This window comes from Apium graveolens, chromosome 1 (assembly GCF_009905375.1).
Source record: "Apium graveolens cultivar Ventura chromosome 1, ASM990537v1, whole genome shotgun sequence".
Taxonomy (NCBI): Eukaryota; Viridiplantae; Streptophyta; class Magnoliopsida; order Apiales; family Apiaceae; genus Apium; species Apium graveolens.
The window spans coordinates 59,545,064-59,570,074 of NC_133647.1; the positions used below are offsets into that span (position 1 = coordinate 59,545,064).

At 35.7% G+C, this 25,011-nt stretch overlaps 1 protein-coding gene across 1 annotated transcript; it reads right to left on the minus strand.

Annotated features, from left to right (window-relative positions):
- Nucleotides 1-4,149: 4,149 nt before the first annotated feature.
- LOC141672562 (uncharacterized) lies at nucleotides 4,150-5,268 on the minus strand. Its single transcript, XM_074479220.1, has one exon. The coding sequence runs from the start codon at nucleotides 5,266-5,268 to the stop codon at nucleotides 4,150-4,152; it is 1,119 nt and encodes a 372-aa protein (XP_074335321.1).
- Between the last annotated feature and the right edge of the window lie 19,743 nt (nucleotides 5,269-25,011).

Below are 25,011 nucleotides of genomic sequence, written 5' to 3' on the forward strand. Positions count from 1 at the left end.
TAGAAATTTCTAAAGAATCAACCATATACATTCGACTCTTTTAATAAATCATTGCCAAATGCTATGTACGAGATTATGACTTGGAATATTGAAGTAAAAATACTCCTCCAAGATCATATTAAGTCCATATCTTTAAGCCCTTATGATTTTAGTCCTTAAATCAATGAGAATTCAAGGCCTAAATCTTGGCTACAACAACACATCAACACATAATAAAACATACCTTTTATGAGGTAAATATTTCAAGTATAAAGGTGAGAATATGAGGGAACTAGCTCCTTGATCAAAGTGTTTGAGAAAGAAGAAAAAAATTGAAAGAAGAGGGGGAGGGGGAGCTTCGGCCGAGAGGGAGAGAAAGGGGAGGGGAGGGAGTGAAGTGGGTGTGCAAATGATATAGTGTGGCTTGTGTTTTGGATTTTGTTGTGTTAAAATGGTAGTGGAATGGAGAAATGTCTCCTATTCCCTTTTTATAAGCTTGAACACTATTGCATGCAAGGGCAGATGGGTATTTTACTTTGTCAAAATGAGTGAGTGGGGTTGGAAATGGCAATCCTATCCTTGGTCTCTTTTATAAAGAATTTTGCATGCAACGGCACATTAGTAATCTAGTAATCATTTTTCTAGAATTAAAAATATGCTTAAAAAGAATGAATTTTAATAAATAAAGTACAATTCCATAAATCACAAAAATTACACCATAATTTACTTTAAGATTTAGAAATTTTATATAAGTATTTTCAAGAAATTTGAATAAAATAATTTTCAAAAGAATTTTCTTTATAATAATACTTCTATAACAAACAACATAAAAATATAATTTAATTTGATTTTAATGCACATAAAGCTTTTAAATTTAATCTAGCATTATACCAATTTATCTAATCGTATAAGCACAAAATTTCTATATCCAAATATTTGTACGAAGATTCGAATCCTCACGAAATAAAATATATTCATATTTACTTAATTCACATAATCGCTGGAAAACAACATTTAGAAACTTATGTACTCATAATACTGCACAGTAATGCTACATCACAGATTTTATAATGTCATAATATTTACAGACGTTACAACCTTCCCCCTTTAAGGATTCTGTCCCCAGAATCTAAGCAAACACATGAGAATACTTATCTATCATATCACTTTCTAATTCCCATTTTGATTCTTCAACTTTGGGATTCCTCCGCAAAACTTTAACTAAAGGAACTATCTTATTTCTTAACACTTTATCCTTTCTATCTAGAATGCTAACAGGTTGCTCGACATAAGATAAATCTGGCTCAATCTCCACTGGTTCATTCTCTGTGATACATTTGGTGTCAGGGTTGAACTTCTTAAGCAATGATACGTGAAAAACGTTGTGAAGGTGTTGCATTTGAGGCGGTAAGGCCAACGCATACGCCACTCTTCCAACTTTACCCAAAATCTCAAAAGGTCCGACAAATCTTGGACTCAACTTTCCTTTCTTTCCAAATCTAGTTATCCCTTTCCAGGGCGATACTTTCAACAAAACAGTTTCTCCTATTTCATACTCTACATTCCTTCTACGCGGATCAGCATACTTTCGTTGTCTATCCTGAGCTACAATCAATCAATTTCGAATCAAATTCACCATTTTTTTCGTTTACTGAATCAGTTCGGGGCCAATTACCTTTTGCTCTCCGACTTCATCCCAACATATGGGTGATCTACACTTCCTTCCATAAAGAGCTTCGTACGGGGGCATTCCAATACTAGCATGAAAGCTATTGTTATACAAAAACTCTACTAAAGCTAGGTGATCATCCCAATTTCCTTTAAAGTCTAAGGCACAAGATCTGAACATGTCTTCTATGGTCTGGTTCGTGCGCTCACTCTATCCATCCTTCTGTGGGTGATAGGCAGTGCTCATCTTGAGTCGAGTTCCCAAATGTTCTTGGAATTGTTTCCAAAATATAGAGTTAAAACGAGGGTCTCTATCCGACACAATGGATACTGGAACTCCATGGCGAGTAACAATTTCCTTAAGATACATATGAATCAACTTGTCCATTGAGAATCTCTCGTTAATCGGTAGAAAATGAGCTAACTTAGTCAATCGATCGATTATTACCCAAATAGCGTCATGATTAGATTTTGTCCTTGGTAATCCAACTATAAAGTCCATTGCAATGTGCTCCCACTTCCATTCAGGTATTTCTAAGGGCTGAATTAGTCCACTCGGTCTCTGATGTTCGGCTTTTACCCTTTGACACGTGTAACACTTACTAATCCATTGAGCAATCTCCTTCTTCATATCCGGCAACCAAAAGTTAGGTTTCAAATCTTGATACATTTTTATTCTTCCTGGGTGAATAGAAAATTCTGAGTTGTGAGCATCCTTCAAAATCTCGTTCTTCAATTCTTCCACATTCGGTATCCAAATTCTTGATGAGAATCTTAGAATTCCTTGGTTGTCTTTTTGAGTGCAAATCTCTTCTCCGGTCAACTCATTCATCCTTTATTTCATTACTTCTTCTTGACACTTCTTGACCTTTCCTAATAATTCTGGTTAAAAAGTCAACGTACAAATTATTTCTGTAGGTGCACTTGGAGCTCGAATCTCAATTTCCATCTTCTTAAATTCCTTCGGTAACTCTTTGGCCATGGTCAAGATATTCACTCTTTCCTTGCGACTCAAAGCATCTGCTACTACGTTCACTTTCCCGGGATGATAATTGATTGTGCAATCGTAGTCCTTAATCAATTCCAACCATCTTCGTTGCCTCATGTTTAATTACTTCTGAGTGAAAATGTACTTCAGGCTCTTGTGATCCGTATATATCTCGCATTTCTCTCCATAAGGTAATGTCTCCACAACTTCAAAGCAAATGCAATTGCAGCTAGTTCCAAGTCGTGAGTTGGGTATCTTTGTTCGTGAGGCTTAAGTTTTCTTGACGCGTAGGCTATCACCTTCCCGTGTTGCATTAAAACACAACCCCATCCTTTGTGTGACGCATCAATGAATATCATAAAATCTCCTTTATCATCTGGCAGAGCTAAAACTTGAGCAGTAACCAACTTTTGCTTTAATTCTTGAAAACTCCTTTCACATTTCTCCGTCCATTCAAACTTCTCATTCTTTCGGGTCAATTTTGTCAATGGTACCGAAATCTTAGAAAAATCCTTCACAAATCTTCGATAGTATCTGGCCAATCCCATGAAACTTCTAACTTCAGTCAGAATCTTCGGCCTTTCCCAGTTCATTACAGCTTCTATCTTTGCTGGATCAACTTGAATCTCTTCCCTACTGACAATGTGTCCTAGAAACTGAACTTCTCGCAACCAAAATTCACACTTCGAAAATTTTGCATATAACTTCTCCTTTTTTAAAGTCTCCAAAGCTATTCTCAGATGTTCAGCATGATCTTCCTCGGTCTTTGAATATATTAGAATGTCGTCGATAAACACAATGACAAACTTATCCAAATACTCCTTGAATACTCAATTCATCAAATCCATAAAGGCGGCTGGCGCATTTGTCAGTCCGAATGCCATAACTAGAAACTTGTAATCTCCGTATCTGGTTCTGAAAGCAGTCTTTGGTATGTCTTCCGGCTTAATCTTCAGCTGATGATATCCCGATCGCAAGCCAATCTTTGAGAAATAAGTCGCTTCTTTAAGTTGGTCAAACAAATCATCAATACGAGGTAACGGGTACCTATTCTTGATGGTCAATTTGTTCAACTCTCTATAGTCAATGCACAATCTCATACTTCCGTCTTTCTTTTTCACAAACAAAACTGGAGCACCCCATGAAGATACACTCGACCTTATAACTCCTTTATCCAATAATTCTTGTAATTTCTTGGCCAATTCCTTCAATTCTGCTGGTGCCATACGATAAGGTGCCTTCGATACCGGTTCCACGTCGGGCGCTAAGTCAATAGAAAATTCGATTTGACGGTCAGGCGGCAATCCAGGAAGTTCGTCAGGAAATACATCAGAAAATTCGCTAACTATCGGAATACTTCCTATTCAGCATTTCCTTAGATCTATCAATTACGTGAGCCAAATACCCTTCACACCCTTGTCTTAACAGTCTTTTAGCTTGAATCATTGTCAGAAATGCTTTAAGTTATTTATGTCCTTTAAACTCTACTCTCTTTCCTTGAGGGGAATTAAGAATCACTTTTTCTTCTTACAATCTATTTGAACACCATGCTCTGCTAACCAATCCATTCCTAATATAATGTCAAACTCTCCTAATTGGAAAGGTATGAGGGAAGCAGGGAAACTATAGCCTGAAATCTCTACTTTACACCGAGGGCAAACATCTTTAACAGATACTCGTTCTTGATTAGCCAAAATGATAGATAAGGGTTCAACTAACAGTTCAATTTCACAATTCAACTTGCCAATAAAAGATTCAGATACGAAAGATCTAGTAGCTCCAGAATCAAATATCACTTTAGCATTGATGTTGTTGACAGAAAGCGTACCTGCCACAACTTCAGAACTCTGAACAGCATCCTTGATGTTCATGTTGAATGTCCAGGCCTGAGCAGGATAGGAGGGAGGAAATACTGGAGTTGCAGATTCGGAAGGTTGATTTGAAGGAAGTTGAAGAATTGGGAAAGAAGATGTCATTGCTTGATTGAAAGGAGCGGCCGTTAATTGCACCAACTTGTTATTTCTGGGGGCCTTGCAATCCCTCAATATGTGACCAGTCTTTCCACATTTAAAGCATGTAACAGAAGGCTTCGGGTTCTGGCACTCATTCGCGTAATGACCTTTCGTATTGCACTTATAACAGATGATGTCAGCCTTATTGCAGTTGCCCATGTGTCTCTTGTTACAGAATTTACACTCCGGATTTGTTGCTTGCTGGAATCTTTGCCCTTGAATCCTATTCCGCTGACTCTTATTATCACCTTTCTTAAAGCTTCGGGATCCTCCTTGGTTCTGGAATCCAAACTTCTTGAAATTCTTTCCACTTTGGCTTCCTTGAGCCGATCCTTCTCCACTACTTCCAAACTTTCTTTTCTTTTTCTCTTTCTCCTTCGAGTTTTGGTCACTTTCTCCTTCAATAACCATTGCCTTTTGGACCACTTCAGCATATGTGGCCAATTCAAAAGCAGCCACTCTGCTTCGTAGCCAAGGCTTCAATCCTTGTTGAAATCTTTTCGTTCTCTTCTCATCCATGTCCACGTAATCTCCAACAAACCTAGCCAATTCGGTGAATTTATTCTCGTACACTCCCACAGTCATTCCTTCTTGCTTCAATTCAAAGAACTTCAATTCCATTTGAGTCTGCATATACCTCGAGAAATACTTGTCTAGGAAAATCTTCTTGAATTTATCCCAAGAAATAACTTCTTCTTATTCTAGAGCACGGGCTGACTCTCACCAATAGTTCGCTTCGCCTTTCAGAAAATAAGACGCATAACCGACCTTTGTTTCTTCCCTAACAACAGCTAGTGTGAAAGCTTTCCCCATCTCTTTAAGCCAAGATTGAGCTTCTATAGGGTCTTGAGTTCCACAAAACTTTCACATCTTGGAATGATTTGAAATTTGTAGGGTTGGTGGTGGTAGAGGTGGTTGTTGAAGTTGTTGTTGAAGAAGTTGTTGTTGAGCAAGGGTAACAGATTGTTGGTGAAGTATATACATAAGTTAATCCATGTTGGGTGGTGGATCTTCATGATCCCTAGTATTGGTGTTGCGGGCTCTACGAGGAGGCATGATTCTGAATGTAGACAAGAAAGGTTTATTCACAGTTCAATATTTGCATAGACAAGTTATAGCAAGGGTAAATATTAAGCACTGAGATGTTATTCAAGAGATATCTTAGGAAAAGATTAGACATGATCAAGTTTTAAAGAGGTCAACATAATTAATCAACAACAATGCTAAGGATAGGTAGACTATATGATAGTCTAAGGGGATGGTGATGGAGGAACAGGGGCACGGAGATGGCTAATCACTCGGTGAAGCTCTTCAACAATGGTGGTAAGAGCAATCTGACTCTCTCTCTCACGGTGTGGAATAATCAATGCCAATCGGTCCTCAGCCATCTGGATGATCTCCTCAAGTCTGGCTATCAGTCGGGGTCGGTTGGGCTCGTCATCAAAGCTCTCACGGTACAACTGGTCCACCCTACGCCGAAGATTCGCGTTCTCGCCTTCTAGTCGATCAACCATAAGTACCATCTGCTCGTACAGGGAGAATGGCACAGTAGAAGGGAATCCGGGAGTCGATGAGGATGATGCCCGACGATCAATTATATATATATATATATACGCGGTTGTAAATAAAAGGGTCAGAAAACCTATAGATTCAAACGCCCCAAAAACCCAAATGATCTAAGTTCATCCTATTCTCTAAATTCCTATCTTATATTCATTTATCCTATGTTGTTCAGTGACTCAAACCTGTGGCTCTGATACCAAAACTGTGACAAACCCACTAATACTAACTAACAATAATAGAGATAAACAAGCAGTAAAGGATTACAGCTAGTTAATTAATATTACAGAACCATAAATCCAAGTCCCCGAATCCACATGTAAGAGTTTAAACAATATCTAAACAACTAATAATACCAAAGTCTAATATCAAAATCCAAGTACATCTACCAATTTTAAATTCCCAAAAGTTCTTTAAACCTTAGGGAACAACCAGTTCCCTACCTGCTCCAACATTTGACGGTAGGCATACCCTGAACCACCACAATTCTTACGCGCGGTCTGCTTGAAACGTGGCATCTTCGGGCTTAACTGAAGGGATAACATCAATAACAATATTAAAGAGCAAAACGCTCAGCAAGTGAATAATAGGGTACAACAGTTCGTCATATGCTCAATAAAACAGTAACAGGAGGTAAATCAACAATATAAATTTTTCAAGTAAAGTTCAAGATTATAACAAGTGAATGGAATTTAAATCACACAGCGCTATGAGTAATGAGGGGTGATCAGCCCACATCAAAGCTCCGAACCACATAACCAGTGATTCACAACCATTGAGGATCCTCGGCATACATTGGCCATATAAAACCATCAGGCTCCCTGCTACTGAGGTTTTAAAACTTTAACAGTGACTGGTGCCTCAGTCTTATTATTTCATTCAATTCCTTTTTAATGACTCTTTTCAATTTAAAAAGGGGTTCTTGATCAAGGATAATATAACAAGAGAAATAACAAATTTCGAATGAGAGGATGATAATAGTGTTTGGGTTTCCAAAGGAAATGAATCTAAAGTATGAGGGTTTTAGGTTCCAATGGATATATTAAGGAACTATATGTAGGGGGTATTCACAGAGATACGAAGTAATATGTGAGGAAAAGAGGTCAATTCAAGTATGGAAGTGATTAACTAAGTTCAAGATCCAATTATTGAGTGATGTCAGGGACTAATCAATGTTTTTAAATGATAATCATACTTTCGCATGGTGTACGATCATAAAAAACAGAATTATAAAGAATAGTTGAGAGTTCACTTGCATAAATAAGTTTGACGGATGAATACACTTGCATAATATAGTTTGAATAAAAAATCACTTGAACGATAAGTGAGGGTAGGGATACTTGCATAAATAAGTATGAAAGAGGGTCACTTGCCTGAACTACGCTTACTGAGTACTTGAATGGAATCGTCTATGGGCTCCTTTCCTGGCCTCCTACTTGAACCTATAATAAATATTATCCTCGTCACAACTCCTGCTAACTACCCTTTCGCGTACATTATATATAAACACACACATATAAATATACATATATATACACTTAACACACTTAATTTTAAGTGATATATGCTTCACATAATCCACATAACACGTAATCATGGCAATATGACATTTAGTTAATAGTACATACTTATACACTATTCACTATTTTAGATCCTTATGCACATGATCAAGTAACACACAAAAATTATGATTAATACTATTACTCTTCTTTTACAGACCATAACTTATCCTAAAAGTAGTAAGGCACCGTTAGGCCTCAATCACAATGACTCACAAAACTAATGCATGTTCTAAACTCTTTCCGGATGTACCTTGGCACCACTTGTGTGCCTTGGAACAAATATACATTTCTACCTTAGGCCTTCACTTAATTATGATTTCTACAGACTCTTATGATATAATGCAACTCCTAAACTTGACTTGACATCAAGGCCTCACTCATAAAGCACTTAAACACAATGCATTCCTCATAGGCTTCCTAATGCAACTCTTATGGTGACTCTCGGGTGTTTTGGTGCAAATGAGGTATCTCCAACTTGGGCCTTCAGTCCAAACCAACTCTCTGAGGTTCCTAAGACTCTAAACTAAATCTTAGAGTTAGAATGACTCAAAAACCCCACTTGGGCCTCCCTAGGCCACAAGTGGAAGTTGACATAAATCTGCCTTCCCTGGTTTTCAATCTGCCTTATTTTTACCAACTTAAAACTCACCTAAATTGTTCAATTACTGATTTTAATGACTCGGTAAGCTTCCTAGGACTTCTTTATACAATTATAAACCAAGTCCCAATGAATACTTATCCTAAAACATGGTTATAATGGGTCAAATATGGACTTGTACCAAATCTGCCCTGATTTGAGTTCCTCCCGGTTTTGTGCATGTGCACCTAACCAAATGCATTATTCTACCCAATCTAAAGCTTCTGGACTGAAGTACATACCAAGTCCTAACTCCACTGAACTTGGGCCTAACAAGACCTCACAAATGCATACCTAAAATGACCTACACTTCTAGTGCAAAAATCTGTCCAAATAGGACTAATGCATCCCTTCCACCTTAACTCCTTTCTTAACCATCAAACCAATGAACAAACCAACAACTAAATCTAATATCATGCTAACACCTACTGACATATAGTGCACAAGGTTGATAAAAATCAAGTATCAAAGCTCATAGCAAGCAAGTATGGTTCCTAGCCTAAAAATACTTGTAAATGAACATGCAAAGGCAAATCTCAACATGCAAGGGCTATAATTAACATGCAAGTCTTAAAACTTAATATACTTGAAGATATGCATAGCATTCAAGAGTTTAAACATCATATCTCATCAGTTTTGAAGCAAAATGGTTTATAAGCAACATGCAAAGTCATTTTTATAGAAATTTCTAAAAAATCAACCATATACATTGGGCTCTTTTAATAAATCATTGCCAAATGCTATGAACAAGATTATGACTTGTAATATTGAAGTAAAAATACTCCTCCAAGATCATATCAAGTCTATATCTTTAAGCCCTTATGATTTTAGTCCTTAAATCCATGAGAATTCAAGGCCTAAACCTTGGCTACAAGAACACATCAACACATAATAAAACATACCTTTTATGAGCTAAATATTTCAAGTATAAAGGTGAGAATATGAGGGAACTAGCTCCTTGATTAAAGTGTTTGAGAAAGAAGAAAAAAATTGAAAGAAGAGGGGGAGGGGGAGCTTCGGCCGAGAGGGAGAGAAAGGGGAGGGGAGGGAGTGAAGTGGGTGTGCAAATGAGAGAGTGTGGCTTGTGTTTTGGATTTTGTTGTGTTAAAATGGTAGTGGATTGGAGAAATGACTTCTATGCCCCTTTTATAAGCTTAAACACTATTGCATGCAAGGGTACATGGGTATTTTACTTTGTCAAAATGAGTGAGTGGGGTTGGAAATGGAAATCCTATCCTTGGTCTCTTTTATAAAGAATTTCGCATGCAAGGGCACATTAGTAATATAGTAATCATTTTTCTAGAATTAAAAATATGCTTAAAAAGAATGAATTTTAATAAATAAAGTACAATTCCATAAATCACAAAAATTACACCATAATTTACTTTAAGATTTAGAAATTTTATAAAAGTATTTTCAAGAAATTTGAATACAAATAATTTTCAAAAGAATTTTCTTTATAATAATACTTATATAACAAACCACATAAAAATATAATTTAATTAGATTTTAATGCACATAAAGCTTTTAAAATTTAATCTAGCATTATACCAATTTATCTAATCGTATAAGCACAGAATTTCCATATCCAAATATTTGTACGAAGATTCGAATCGTCACGAAAGAAAATATATTCGTATTTACTTAATTCACATAATCGCTGGAAAACAACATTTAGAAACTTATGTACTCATAATGCTGCACAGTAATGCCACATCACAGATTTTATAATATCATAATATTTACAGACATTGTAAATTGAATCGATTCTTTAATTTTCCGGAAAAACCAAAACTTCATGATTCATGTGTTTTGATAATAACATGTTATAGATAACGTTTTTCTGATCGATTTGGTACATTATATATTTAATTCAGAGTTCAATATCATATAAAAATGAAGGTTTGATTATCTTGAGTGTTCTTCGTGTTCGTGGCGACCCGTGACCCATTTCCCGACCCGATTATAACCCGGTTTCGATCTTTAAAAACTTAATTCCCCAATTCAATTCTGTTTGTACAGAATTTTTATTTAAAAATAAATCAAAAAATCTTATTTTCTTTTCAAAAATTGTTTTTAAAACATGAATTAATTTAGTTAATTATTTTAAATAGTTAACTGAATTATTTAAATCCAAAATCATTTTCTTTTATTATTTTCAAAAATTCAAATTTGATTTAATTATTTATAATTTATTTTAGTTAATTATTTATGAATTTAATTGATTGATTAATTCATTTAATCAATTAATTTTATTTATAAATAGTTAAATAAAATATAATTATTTATAATTAGTCCAAATAATTCCTAAAAATTATTTTGAGCTTTTAAAAAATATTTATAGAGTGTTGAATATTCAATTAATATTATTATTAATTGAATTATTCATATTTTATTCGTAGAAAATAGACCGTCCATCCGTTTAATACGAAACGAACGCGTCTAGACTCAGAAAAATATTCCGCTTCCATTAAAAATATTTTTGAGACCTAAATTCTTTTGTATCAAAAGATCGTTTGTTTTACCAGTCATTCTGAGTCGGTTATTGATTGATAAATACTATTTTTGACCCGATTTCAATTCTAGAAGTTCCGAGTTGTACCTTTTTAACGATTATACTTATGTGTTACATGAATTATGTGATCACGTGTTATATGAATAACATGATTACGTGCTATGTGACCCGCATGCTACCTGTTTACAGTTTTTAATGCCATGATTGATTATAAATGACCGGGTAGACGTCGAGACATATAGGTAAGTCAACTAAGTTTGTCTTGTTAATTGAAGTAGTACCTTTTATAATAGATACACATATTTCAAGGCATGCAATGCGAGAAAGTGATAGTGAAAGTAAATTCTGATTGTGTGTGGTGATGGGACGAGTCGATACAAAGTAGATGTGAGCATAAAATGGTGATTGAAAGCTAGAAGGAGAATCAATTAAGGAAAGTATTCATGAACTTTCTTGTGACATATTGCAAGTATTTCTTCCCTATCCTAAATTCAGAATAGTTAAATATTTTTATATTTCGCTGCAATTACTCCTAATTATGCAAGTACCTTTTTGATCTTGTTCCTGATTATTATTGGTGATCTCTTGAGCAAATACCCATTATTATGGGTTATTTATAAACCCTAAATCGGGATGTTTTGAAATCAAAATGATTTGATATCAAAAGACTCTATGGACTGGATGGTTACGATGAGGGCCAGGAATGAGCTGGACCTTAAGGGCCAGAGATGGCTGGACCCTTTTATATATGAAGGCCAAAAATGGGCATGGGTACCTTGATATGATGGTGGGTCTATACAGGTGGGTATAGATTCGCATTGAATCCTGAATGATCAGTAGGGTATAGTGCATATGTTGGTTCTAGTATCCAGTCTAATTTATTGTTGATCGCCATTAACGGCATTCCTTCTTGGAAAGTTTATAATTTCAAAACCGGACAAAGATTTGATTCAAGAAATGAATCTGACAACTGTGTGATGTTCTTCTCATAAAAATGTGATTTGTTTCCCAGTAATGATAGAATTGTTAAAGGGGGGTTGGATATAATTGTATAAATATTTCGAACAAGTAATAAAAATATAACAGTTCTTTATATTTCTGATAAAACCTGTTACAAACTCTCTCAAGAAATACTGATTTTCCTGAGAGTTGCTAGGTCGTACAATGCTCAAGTTAAATTACTATGTGATGATCTAAATTGTGTTTATATAATACACAGTTGCTGCTAATCAATCTAAGATATGCATTATCAAAAAATAACCAAAACTAATACATATCTTTAACTGAATAGATAAAGTCCTATGACTCAGATGTAAGAGATATCTATTCCTCAAACTATGGAACAGAACAAATCTTCTAAGCTGACTGCCTCTAGATGCTGATGACAAACAAATGCTGATGATGTGTCAAATCTTGACGACACATCAAATACTGATGACACCTAAACACAGTCAGATCATAAGCTTCTTCTAATCATTGAGAATCAGTTCGTAACAATCTCCCCCAATTTATGCTTAATGAAATGAAGCACAAATTCCATTCTCAATGATGCCAAAACCAATTACAAAATGTAAAAGGAGTAAAGCTTACTTCAGTATCCTCAGATAACTGACAGTTGTTTCCGGAAAGTTGTTTAACCTTTCTTCCTCCTTGACTTGAAGGACTTTAACAAGCTTTTTCTTCAACTCTCTCTTCTCTTTGATATCTTCTCCAAGATGATAGATGGTTGATCTTAGTTTAGAAATTGAGCTCTTGTTTATCTCAATATCACCAATCAACATAAAGCTTAAACTGTCATCTTCATAATCAGGACTGAAGGACAACTGAGAACTGTTGAGAAAAACTTTTAAAACTGCAACTCCATTTTCCATCTTCATTTCTTGGCTAGTATAAGTTATGTACATAGGAACATAATCACCATTGTATTTATCATCCTTTTTCATGACTCTTCTTCTGATGACCTCAAGTACCATAAAAGACCAATTTCTGGTGACACTGTCCTCAACTCTAAGAAGATAGTGAATGTATTTCAATTCTGTCACAGTCTTCACCAAGAGTTGCTGCAAGGTAAAACTCTTTACTTTACCATCTCTCAAAAAGTACAGAATCTCCTCTCTGACATCATTATCATTTATCTTTCTATAAACAATCTTCACAGCTTCAACTTTCTCATAATGTGAAGGAGAAACTCTTTGACCAAGATTTTTAGTCAGAGTATTTGTATCCAGCAAATCAGACCTTAGAACCTGCATCCCACAATGACCAGTACCGCCTCTAGTTTGAGTTTTGATAAGCTTCAGCTTTTTATTATGTTCCACCCAAGAAGGTTTTTTGATGGACTTATTAACATCTTCCTGTTCTAAAATAGGATCCCTTATTCCCGCTGACACAAATTCAATAGGCTTGAACCCTTTAGGATAATCGAATATATAAATATCTTTTCACCTTTTACCCTTCTTGCTGAGAGGAGCATAACTTGTAGAAAAATCATGAATCTTTTATTTTGTTTTATGCCATAGCTCTCTCTTAAATTTTAGAATTCTCTGCACATAGTCTTTACATGCTTGATCAGCTTTCCTTCTGTCAACTCTTTCCTTTTCATCAACCTCTGAACTATGATAAGTAACTACTATAGTAAGAGTTGACTCATTCAATACTTTGATCACCTTTTCATCAGACTCAAAATCAGCTATCAGGTTCACAACATTAGGATCTGCTTTTACTTCAGGATTTGTTTTTGCTTTAAGAGTTACATTCTGAATTGTTGTATCAGCTTGATCAATGTCATTGGCTGATCTTTTCTTCCTTTGAATAATCAACTCTTCTGGCTTCTGAACTTCTTCTTCTCGTTCATGTCCTTGTACATGAACATAACCTTCACTGGATAGGACATTCAGAAATGCATAATTAAATGCAATCACTTGACTTGGTTTAGAAGTCCTTCCTCTTCCTCCTCTTCGTCTATCTCTTGTAGATCTTCCACCTCTTTTTCCTCTTCCTTTATAAGTGTTGGCTTCAGCTTCAATTTGAGCCATTAACTCCTTTAGTTGCATAACTGCTTCTTCAGTTGTTAGATCAGGAAATTCTTCAGTTATTAATCCAAGAGCACTCCTAGCCTTCTTTTGCTCAAACCTCTTATCTTATAGTACAAGATAATCTCTTCACCTATTTCCTTGTGTCTGTAAGGAAAGAATAACCCTTTAGCATCTGCTAAATTAGAGATTGTAACATCACCAGTCTCAAGAGTAGTTGCTAAATCCCTTTGAGACTTATGTTCTTGTGGATTGACATCCATAGCAAGGGACTGAGACTTTTTCTTCTTTCTGATGTACCCAACCATTTCTCCACTTTTTCTTTTCAACCTGCTCTTGTTAGCTGTCTTGGGCACAACAGTTGCTTTGATCACTGGAAGCTTTTTGAGCAGAGCACTAGCATCAGTAATTGGCTCCTTGGTTCCAGTGGTGTTAACAGAGTCATCAGGATTTTCAACAGTTGATTTCTTAATTTTCAACACAGACCCAATGGAAATCTCATCATCAGAGTTAATATCATCATGCATGATCAGGCTTTTTTTCCTGACTGGAAGGCATTCTTCTTTCTTCTCACTCTCACTCAGTGAGGCATATAGAGCTCTTTGTCCAGATTTGACAGATTTCTTATCTAGCCTTTTCTTTGTTACAACTGATGTCTTTTGGGAGACATCAGAGGAGCCTAATTTAGAAGCTAGATATGACTACTGTTTGGCAGAAGAAATTCTTGGGTTAGAGACAAGATGGGTAGTTTCTTGTCTCGCAGCATCAGGAATTGTTACAGAGGTGCCAGCATCAGGATGTGCATGCACTTGTTTAGGAATAGGTCTATTTGTTAACAGAAATTACCTGACCTCCCTAGGCAGGAAAGGAGGTCCTGAAAATTCATTCTTTTCATTCCTTTTAATGTGATTAGTGATAGCTTTTTCAGAGATTTGAAAAACAGGGAGGAAATTGAAAATCAGTTAAAGAAATCTAGTATACCCTATAACTCCTAATGCATCTGCTCTCCTAGAAATTATGAATTGAAGTATAGTATTACCATAATAAAAATTACCAGAGTAAAGAACAGAGTACCCAATTTTCAGACAGGTGGATGGAAGAGCATCAAAATTTTTTTTTTTGTTCAAGAAACACATGCTGATGTAATTAAAGAAGAAATTCCATTCTCTCTTCAGTTTTGTCCTTGCCAGTTTACCAATGGTTGTTATTTCACCTTTATGGCCTAGGGTCCTTAGCATATCAAATAGTTGCTCAGTTGCATAGGTATCAGGAGCACCATCACAGGCAGGCAATCTTAAAGCTTGAATCAGTACATCAGCATCAACCTCATACATGTGTCCCTTATATTCAAAAGAAAAAGAAGTATTTATTTCATTAACCAAAGATGTATTCCATACCTGCATAACAACCCTGTATGACACCTTGGTAGGATTCGTAAGAGCATACCCAATTGAACATTGGAGTAAGAAATCCTGAATGTTATGAAAAGATTGTGGAAACTACTGATGTGTAAGTAGAGCCAAATAATTATTGGTGCCAAATGTGTTTCCATGAATGATTGTAGTTTGGTTGAAGAGTGGTGAAACTTCATAGGATGTCATGATGTGTGTAGGTTTTGAGAGAGAATATGAGTGAGATGTAAATAGTGAAGCTATGTGTATGATGAATTGTGTCACAGAAGTTCTTGTGGTTATATAATTTTGCAACTCTGGATTGTATAGAACACATTCATATGAAGAAGTTAATCTAGTGAATTAGACTTCAGACATGTAACAAATACTGAGTAACAGAATTTAACAGTGGAGTAAAGTGCGGAAGTAACTACAAAATACGCACAGATTTGTCACGAAACTACTGTGTGAATTTGTTTAACAAATAATACACTATTAACCAATAATTACGTAAGATACTTAATTGAAGCAATAAACCACTCATAAATTAATTAACGCTAATATTCTGAATTAGAACATGCTGACCTGTCATCAGTATTTGAGACCTCTTTTCTGTCAAGATTTGACAATATCAGGATATGCCGATTCAAATTCATCAGTATTTATCAAAACATAACAAATTATTAGAAAACAACAATTTTAATCTCAAAAATCATCAAAGTATACATGTTAAGTGGATGATGTAAAGATTAACAGGCTACAAGTAAGAACACTCACATGCATACATGGCTAAAGAGAATAAACTAATTCTTGTAAGCAAAAGAAATTCCATTAAAAGATCAAAGGAGTACATTTCATGAAATTTTTAATTACATGCAAAAGAAATTACAAGATAGTCCTAGTCTAAGAAGAATTTCAACAGCAAGAACTAAAGTTGTTGATGTGTATTAGTTCCGCCTGCTATTGACGAATAGCACAGCAAGACAGATGATCCGTTCCTGCTGACAAAGAGCTTTTCTCCTTACTTCCTCCAAGCGATCGAGATGGAGACGATGATTCATCTCAAAGAATAGGAGGTGCGTCGAGACCTCCTGTGGAATCGAGTTCCACACCTCATCGGGGATGGCAGTGATATGCCATTCCTGCTACCAATCTTCGCAGCTAAACTCCACGTTGAAGGTTTCGTAGTTCATGAACAAGTTGTATCGAACCATTTTTGTGAGAGTGAAGAAGGAGAGTAAGTGTAATAACACCAATTTTTGGAATTTTTGAAACCCTTATGAATAGTGATTTTTCCGATTATGCTGAATAAGAAAACTTTTCATACCACACTATGTAGGGGTTCTTTTATTGATCTTCTGAGATATTATTAGTACTCTATGTGGTATATAAGTGTATGTAAAGATCGTCAGAATCCAAATCCGAACATTTTGATTTTTCTCGAAAATCCACCAGATACCGAAAGAATTGAGTATAAGGTAACATGGTTAAAGGGATTTCAATTCAAGGATTATAAGAGAGGATCATTAAAGGATTATAAGATATTGAGAAAGATTTAGGGGAACCCAAGTAATAAGATCCCGGATGTGATCCCTCAAACAACGAAAGAGAACAGAGTTAAGCGAACCGTAAAACAAATAAACGACAGGGACAAGCACATACAAGTAGAATGAGAAGGAAGCTTCCAAGAAAAGCTAAAACAGGTGGTTAAAAGAGAAGGTGACATCATCAAACCTTAAGGGAAAGACATGTGGCTTGGAGGTGAGGTCATCCAAGTGATGTCATCACTTTATCAAAGCAATCTCCACCAAGTATTCATTTCACAAACACCAAAATCAAAAGCAACCAAAACAAACTAATTTCTCTTCTTCCCCCATCTATTGCTCTCGGCTTTTCCATGAAAAGCAAAGGAAAAATTTCAAAAATCAAGCTACACACCTTCATAATTCAAGAGGTTTGTTTCTTTAGCTTCCATAATTCATAACTTAGATGAGCCATTAGTTTAAGCTCAATATTCCATGTTTAACATAGCTAATCAATTCATCAAAGTTCTTGGTGAATAGTGTTTTTCAAGAACTTGAAATTTTGTTCTTGAGTTTTTGTTTAGATTAAGCTTTGGTAAGGACTTTCAAGGGTGATTCCAAGTTCCTTAGTTACTTTTACTCACCAAGGAAGGTATAATCTCATACCCTAGCCCTACTTTTGTATATTTAGAGTTTTTGTGTTTGGAATGGTTCATCAGAAGCTTGATTATTGTGTATTTAGAGATGTGTTGGTTTTGTGATGTGTTTGGAGTTGTAAATCTTGTTGATTAGTTAAAGAACTTATGTAAGCTTTTAGTTCATGATTGGGAATAGTGTAAATTGGAAATATTGAGTTGTTGGGGCTGTTGTAGCATTGTATGTATGGAGTTTGGTTGTATGGTTGAATTGTGGTTGATTGGTGGTTGATTTGGAGTAGGATAAAAATTGGTAATCGCGTAAACATAGCCGTCGTAATGTCCGATTTACTTTAGACTATTTTTGTTCTTAACATCATGACCCATGAACTCACTATTAGGTTTTGACCATTCCCATGATTAGATAGTTCATGTTACGAGCTTCATTTTGATATGTGGTTCGCTTGAATCCGATGTACGGTTTATGAGAAACGACCGTTTTAAGTAACGGCGTTTCGCGAACGAACCATTACCCCTCGCCTTACTTTGAAACCTTGGTTAAGGCACTTAAATGACTAATTGGAGTATGAACCAATTATGTAAAGTGGATTAGGCAGTTGGTAGAGTACTCACGAAAGAATCGCCTTAAAACTCTTAATGATTAATTTATTAAAAATGGTGGAGCCGAGGGTACTTGAGCGACTTAAGTGAATCGTTAACCGCGAAAGCGAACGTTAGGGCTCTAATTGGTTAAAGTCTAGTTTCTTAAGCGACCGGGGTTTAATTCTGACTTATGTTGTTGTTCATAGGTTATCGGACCCACTCTAAGCTTAAGTCTATCCGGGAACACTCAGGCAAGTTTTCTACCCATTATACTGTTGTTGTGATGTATATATGTATATGCATTATCTTGTGATAAATGCATGATTGTTATTAGCAAATCTTGCAATATATTGGAGCATGTTGATATGGTATATATATGCATGCTTTTTTCATAACCTTGATATCTAATTGTTGATTCAAATTCTTATAGTTGCATAATACCTATGCTAGAGATAAGCAGTAGTTGCGTATACCCTTAGTATAGGGGACCCAAAGGTGAACATATTTCTAAACCGGGAGTCGATGTTCCCGAGTATAATATATATATATATATTTATATATATATAGATATAGTTCTCAAAACTATTAATCGAATAAGGTTTATTCGATAACTTTATTTTAATTAATGAATATTATCTTGAATATTCATTCGAGGACTCATGACTCCTTTTATTTTATTTAATGAATATTATTTTGAATATTAATTCGAGGACTTAAGACTCCGTTTATTTTATTTAATGAATATTATTTTGAATATTCATTTGAGGACTTATGACTCCGCTTATTTATTAAATAATATTCTTCATTTTATTAAAGAATAATGTTTCGATAATCAAACTTATTTTCGATTATTCAAATAAAGATCGTACTTTCGTGTAAGTATATCTTTGGTTATTTAATATTCGTTTCAAGTATGAGTTTTAAAACTTCTACTTCACTTATTTTTATAAAGATAATTCTTTATGGGAATATTATTTAACCAATAATATTCAAATATTTTCTAATATATCGGGACTGATTTATTTCATTAAATCAGCATTACTCCAAACATTCTTAAAAATGTTTTCGAGTCTTCAAAATGATTTTAAAAGTTAGAGCGGATCCCAAAACTCATTTTTATATTTAAGATCTTCCTTTCAAAGGGGATTTAAATACTCGCTCAAAACTTGAGGGATCCGGCTCAATGGTGTATTTTACATTCACAACGAGGTTGCTGTTTTGATAAATGAATTGATTACTTACCCAACGTTCGGGAAGTAAGTCCATCTATTGAGTCGGCATAAGCAACATGGGCTCAGTGGGCGTCCATGAAAGTGTAAGTGGCTCAGTGGGAGTCCATCAAATGCGTAAGTGGCTGAGTGGCAGTCCAGCATAAGGTCCTATTGCGGCCAGGGTGATGACCAGTGGGGAATTCGTCCATCTACTAGTAGAAAAGGTTACTTATTGGTATATTTGCCTGATCAGCAAGATATCAGGTTTATGCCAAGGTTTTCTCCTTTCCAAATTCATTGGATATTACTACTCTGTTTATAATTTTCATGATAGAGGTTTTCAAGGAGTGTATGAAATGTATATATATAGGTGTGTATATATAAATCAGGACTTAATGAAGTATCTCGTAACTTCATTATTTATAATGATATTTCAAAGATTGAATCTATTCAAGTCTTATCTTGTAGTCTCATCAGTGTGATGAACTTTTGAAACTAATTATAACTTGAACGGTGGTAGTTCAAGTAGTATTCGGAAAAGATATAAATATATTGGAGTATCTTGTAACTTCATCTTTTAAACTTATATCTAGTAAATGATTATCTTATGCATATCAAAGATTTTCAGAAAAACATTGAGACAAGGTTATATATATGAGATCACCTTGCAACGATATTTTTATACAGTTATAAACTGGAACTCTGTGTATATTATACATGTAAGAGGATTTCAAAGATTGTGACAAGTATATATGTATGTATATACTGAATATTTTGCGACTTGGTCGCGTTAAGATATTAACTTGGTTCATTTCTTCATAACCAAGACTTTCTTGAGTACTATGAGAATGCTCATATATTGTTAATTATTATACATATTATTTTGGTGGGCTTGTTGCTCACCCTTGCTTTCTTCTTTCATCACACAACAATAGATAGACAAGATGAACAAGATCAAGATCCCAATTCGCGAGCGGATAGGAAACGTTCCGCAGTTTCTTGTAGGCGTTGATGCCGCCGTAGCTGAGGTAGGAACTACCAATAGGCTAGGTTTTCAACTATTGATGTACCAGACGTATGTATATTATGAATTGTAATAATGGCAAAGAATATGTAAATTTATTCAGAAACCCTTTTGAGGTGTAATGACTTATAATTGTGGAATAAAATGACGTGTTATTTTTGGTATTCATCTCTGAGACTATAACTTGTGGTGTGTGTGTATATTGTGGGGTCACAGTACGCAGTAGTTGGTTGACTGTTAAGATTAAGTATTGATAAGGGAAATGGAACTCGTGACAACCCGAATCCCCGACCCCGGATTTGGGGGTGTTACAGAAATGGTATCAGAGCCAAGCATTATAAACCTTAGAGATGATGTGACGTTAAGATAATAAGTTCACTAAGATAATAAGAACTTTTGCCAAGTTCATAATCGGGCTACCTAACGTAGTACTGACAGTTAAAACCCTTATTGGAACCCTTATAAATATTGTGATAGAAGCGTAGTTCGTTATCGTATATGGTAGCGAGACTCTGAACCCTAAGGTTGGGGAGCAACAACGCGATGAAGTTTTATTACTTATTGGAGATCAGATTATGGATCCGATAGAGCGTCCTAACGCGGGACCGGATGATGTTCATATTGAGGATGTAGCGGTTGAGGATGTTGTCCTAGAAGGGATTGTTGCTGAGAAGAATCCCGTGGAGGATCCTGACAAGAATGAATAAAGGACCACTAAGGAATTGATGACTATGGTTAGGGCGACTACCAGAGGTAGGATTGGCCGGTCATTACCGGAGGTTCGTTCAAGTTTGTAAAGATAGTAGCCCTTTAACGCGGCTTACTCGTAAGACTGAAAAGTTTGAATGGACAGAGAAATGCGAGAAAAGCTTTTAAGAACTGAAGCGAAGGTTGGTGACGGCCCCTATGTTGGCGTTGCCGGATGGAAAAGGAGATTTTGGGATGTGTAGTGACGCTTCGTATAAGGAATTAGGGTGCTTCTTATACAGCACAACAAGGTAATCACGTACGCATCAAGACAATTAAGGGAATATAAAATTCGATATCCCCACCCATGAGCTTGGGCTCGTGGCAATAGTTTTGCGCTAAAGATTTGAGGCACTACTTGTATGGAGAGAAGTGCGAGATTTACATTAGCCATAAGTGCTCTAGTACATTTCACGCAGGAAGAATTTAATATGCGCCAGAGGAGGTAGTTGGAGCTAATCAAGAATTATGATTGCGAGATTCTTTATCATTCGGGGAAAGCCAATGTGGTAGCTGATGCCCTTAGTAAAAAGGAGAGACTCAAGATGATAATGTCTTTGGGAGAGTTTATAAGAGATTTTGAGAAAATGGAAATAGAAGTGAAGGTAACCGGAGCCGGTACCGAAAAACTATTTGAGATTGCAATACAGTCCGAATTATCGGAAAAAAATATATTGTGCCAGAAAAAATGATGAATGAAGGCAGAGAGCCAACTATTAGATAAAAGATTAATACCGAGAAAGATGATAAGGGAATAATGAGGTATTCCTATAGAATTTGGGTTCCAAATGTTCAAGAGCTTAAAGATGAAATCTTAGATAAAAGCTAGTTTGAGGAATAAGATTTAGAGCAAACCCTGAACGTGATAGTCAGGGAGGTCGCCATCAAGATAGAAGGAACCAATAACTTAATGGAGTGGAAAATGAGGATTTAAAACATGTAGGATGACCCCGATTATGGGGAGAATGAGGGAACGTGCAGACTAAGGAAATGGGAGTGGAGTAAGGAAAGGGGACCTGAGACGGTACTCCTATATGACAATTTATGGACCTTTTAGACAGAACTTAGACTATTATCCCCAACCACCACCCTGAGGAAACAATGCGGTGAGAAATTCTTTCAGGTTCTTTAAGTCGCTAAGCTCTCAGAGTTCCAAGGAACAAGCTGACCCAGTCGAGGCAAGAGCCTGGCTAAAGGAAATACAGGAATCATTTGAGATTCTAAATGATTGACGAATCACAAAAGACTATTTTTGTCACTTACCCTTCTAAGAGAGAGACCACCCACTGGTGAAAGACCAGGAAAGGCACGGAGCAAGAGGTTATGATAAACTGATTAAAGTTCAGTTAAAATTTTTTTTTGAGAAAGTAAATTCCAAGGTTATGGAGATAGTGTAAAAGCTTTAAGAGCCAGAACAAAGGCGGACGAATACGTGAATTATGAATCTAAGATTGTAAAAGTTGTCAAGATTCATCTGGAGGACAAGAATCCCAGAACGACGTGATGTTTGAAGTCAATGATTAGTGGGTACGTGAAATGATTGTAAGAGAAAGGAAAATAAAAAGAAACTGAAGTGGAAAGGAGCATAAAGGCAATAGAGTTTGAGGAATGATAAGGGAGTCGGGTATGAGGAATCCCTAAAGACTTGTAGTAATAGAAATAGAAAAGTATATGATCGTCAGGATGAGGATGATTCACAATGAGTAAAAGTTGATGGTTGAAGGCATAAGAGATGTACATATTGTACCCCCTTTAAGTTGGGATGATTCGAGGAAACCTTGAGATAGTTCGAAGGATAAATAATGAGACGCGGATAGACTGAGGAGACAAGGAAGTAAGAAATTAGTAAAATTGAATGAAGGAAGTGACCTTCAAGAATGTGAAGTGTAAGACCGGGGGCATGATACCCAGAAAGGGAGACGCCAGGTATGAAAGATATCCCAACATTGAGATGTCATCTCAATGTTAAGATAAACAACAAAAGTAAATAAGGATTTATTAAGAAGAAGTTCATGTTGAACACGACCAATATCTTCCAGAACATCCCTGTTATCATTACCAAATTAGTAACGAAAAGCGGGTAACCATTGTTATCTTTTGAAGGCCATATGGGTTGACCTTAATTTGAATAAGGATACTATTGTGAAATTGGTATAGACTATCAAGGTGGGAATGATTGAATAAGATAATCTATCAAAGATATATGACTTGATTTATCCATGGAAGGATGCAAGTACCTTTTTAAAGGTGGAATTAAGGATATAACTTCGATAACTTAAGATGAACCCTAGGGGAATGCATAAAGGTTGGTATTTCACCCTTAATAGGGACAGTATGAGTTTTGACAGTATGAATTGGAAAGGATTAAGGTAACAACAGTCTTTAAGGATCAGTGGAGAAATTTTTCAGAAGTATATAGACAATGGTTCTATTATTATTAAATGGTATTTTGATATGCCCTATATCTAGGGAATACAGGAGGAACGATTCGAGGATAACCTTAGAGGTTTTACAAGGAGAAAGGTAATATTCAAAGTTCTCAAGAATAGAAATTTTGATGAAGGAAATATGACGTAATTATAATAATGCCAGGTGGGGCACGTGTTGAACCATAAGAAAGTATAGATCAACCCAATGAGGGTTGAGATTGGTGAAAACAAGAAGGACCCAAGATAAGAGACATCCTAAGTATGATCGAGAGTCAGTCATGGAAATGTTCACATCTAAAGACTAAGGCAATGACTTATGGAAAAATGGTGATTTTTTTTCTCACCAGGACTTAAGAAAAGCATTTTCACATAAGCAGTGATTGAAATGAGGTAGAAAATTTAGTTGGAGGTGGTTAAAATGACAATGATTGTAAGGAAATTTTACTATTAGGAAAGGCCAAAGAGGTGGCCGACACTCTAAGTGTAAGAGAGCAATTATAGGCGCTCGTGCCAGAGGAATATAATGATGATGGTTAAAGCCGTGAAGGTTGTATTATGGTGTGAAAGATTGACATTCCTTCTGATGATTGTGTGATACTCAACCGTAATAGTAGTTTGGTAAAGATTTAATTCATAAAATTGCCGTGAGCGGGCTATCTATCTTAGAAGGTCCTATCTTGAGAATAAGCCAGGACCATGTTTCAAAAAGGACTAAACAAACCTTTAAGTTAAGTTTTCTATTGAAGGCATATGATTAAGAATGGTATTAACCTGCTATCGTTGCTTTGATTGAAACTCTTCTGCAATTTTATCTGCTTCATGTCATGAATGTACATTAGGATCTGGAGTGTTCTTCATGAATCATGAATAGTGATTATGTTAACTCCTTAAAAGATTTTGATACGGCAGATATGGACTCTGTATGATTAGATATTAAGATTCTGAGGAAAATGAATGACTACAGTAGGTCAGCGATGGACCATAGTAATGCACCAATGATTCTGCGAGTAATGAGCCGATTACATCCGTAAGAGTTGTATTAGAATGGATGTTGAGATTGAATACTACTAATCGGGTCGTGGTGATGTATAAGTTATCATTGATAGACTAATTAAGTCGATTATCTACCTATGATATATTTATTCCTTCTTATCGATAAAAAGTAGTATTACTATACGAAGAAGGTTACGGAATAACAATGGATTCTTGTAACGATGATGTCTAGAATGAAATCCCAGATTCGATTTTCGTTGTCGAGGGAGTTTCAACGGTGATTGTTTATAAGCTCGAGCGAGAGCATGGGTCCGTAGAATGATGGACGGAATAGCAAAAAAAAAAAATCTTTAAGCACGTGAAATGCGGTGCTATAATACTTGATGTTGATATATATACATATATGTTTTATTCTCCTATGACAAACCTCTATAGTTCAGAGGTAGATTCCAAGCCAGATATTTTGTGGCAGTATATTTTTTTCATATATACAATTCTCTTC

What these genes read in the sequence shown, in the direction of transcription:
- LOC141672562 (XM_074479220.1), bottom strand. Translation starts at nt 5,268, where the DNA reads ATGGAATTGAAGTTCTTTGAATTGAAGCAAGAAGGAATGACTGTGGGA.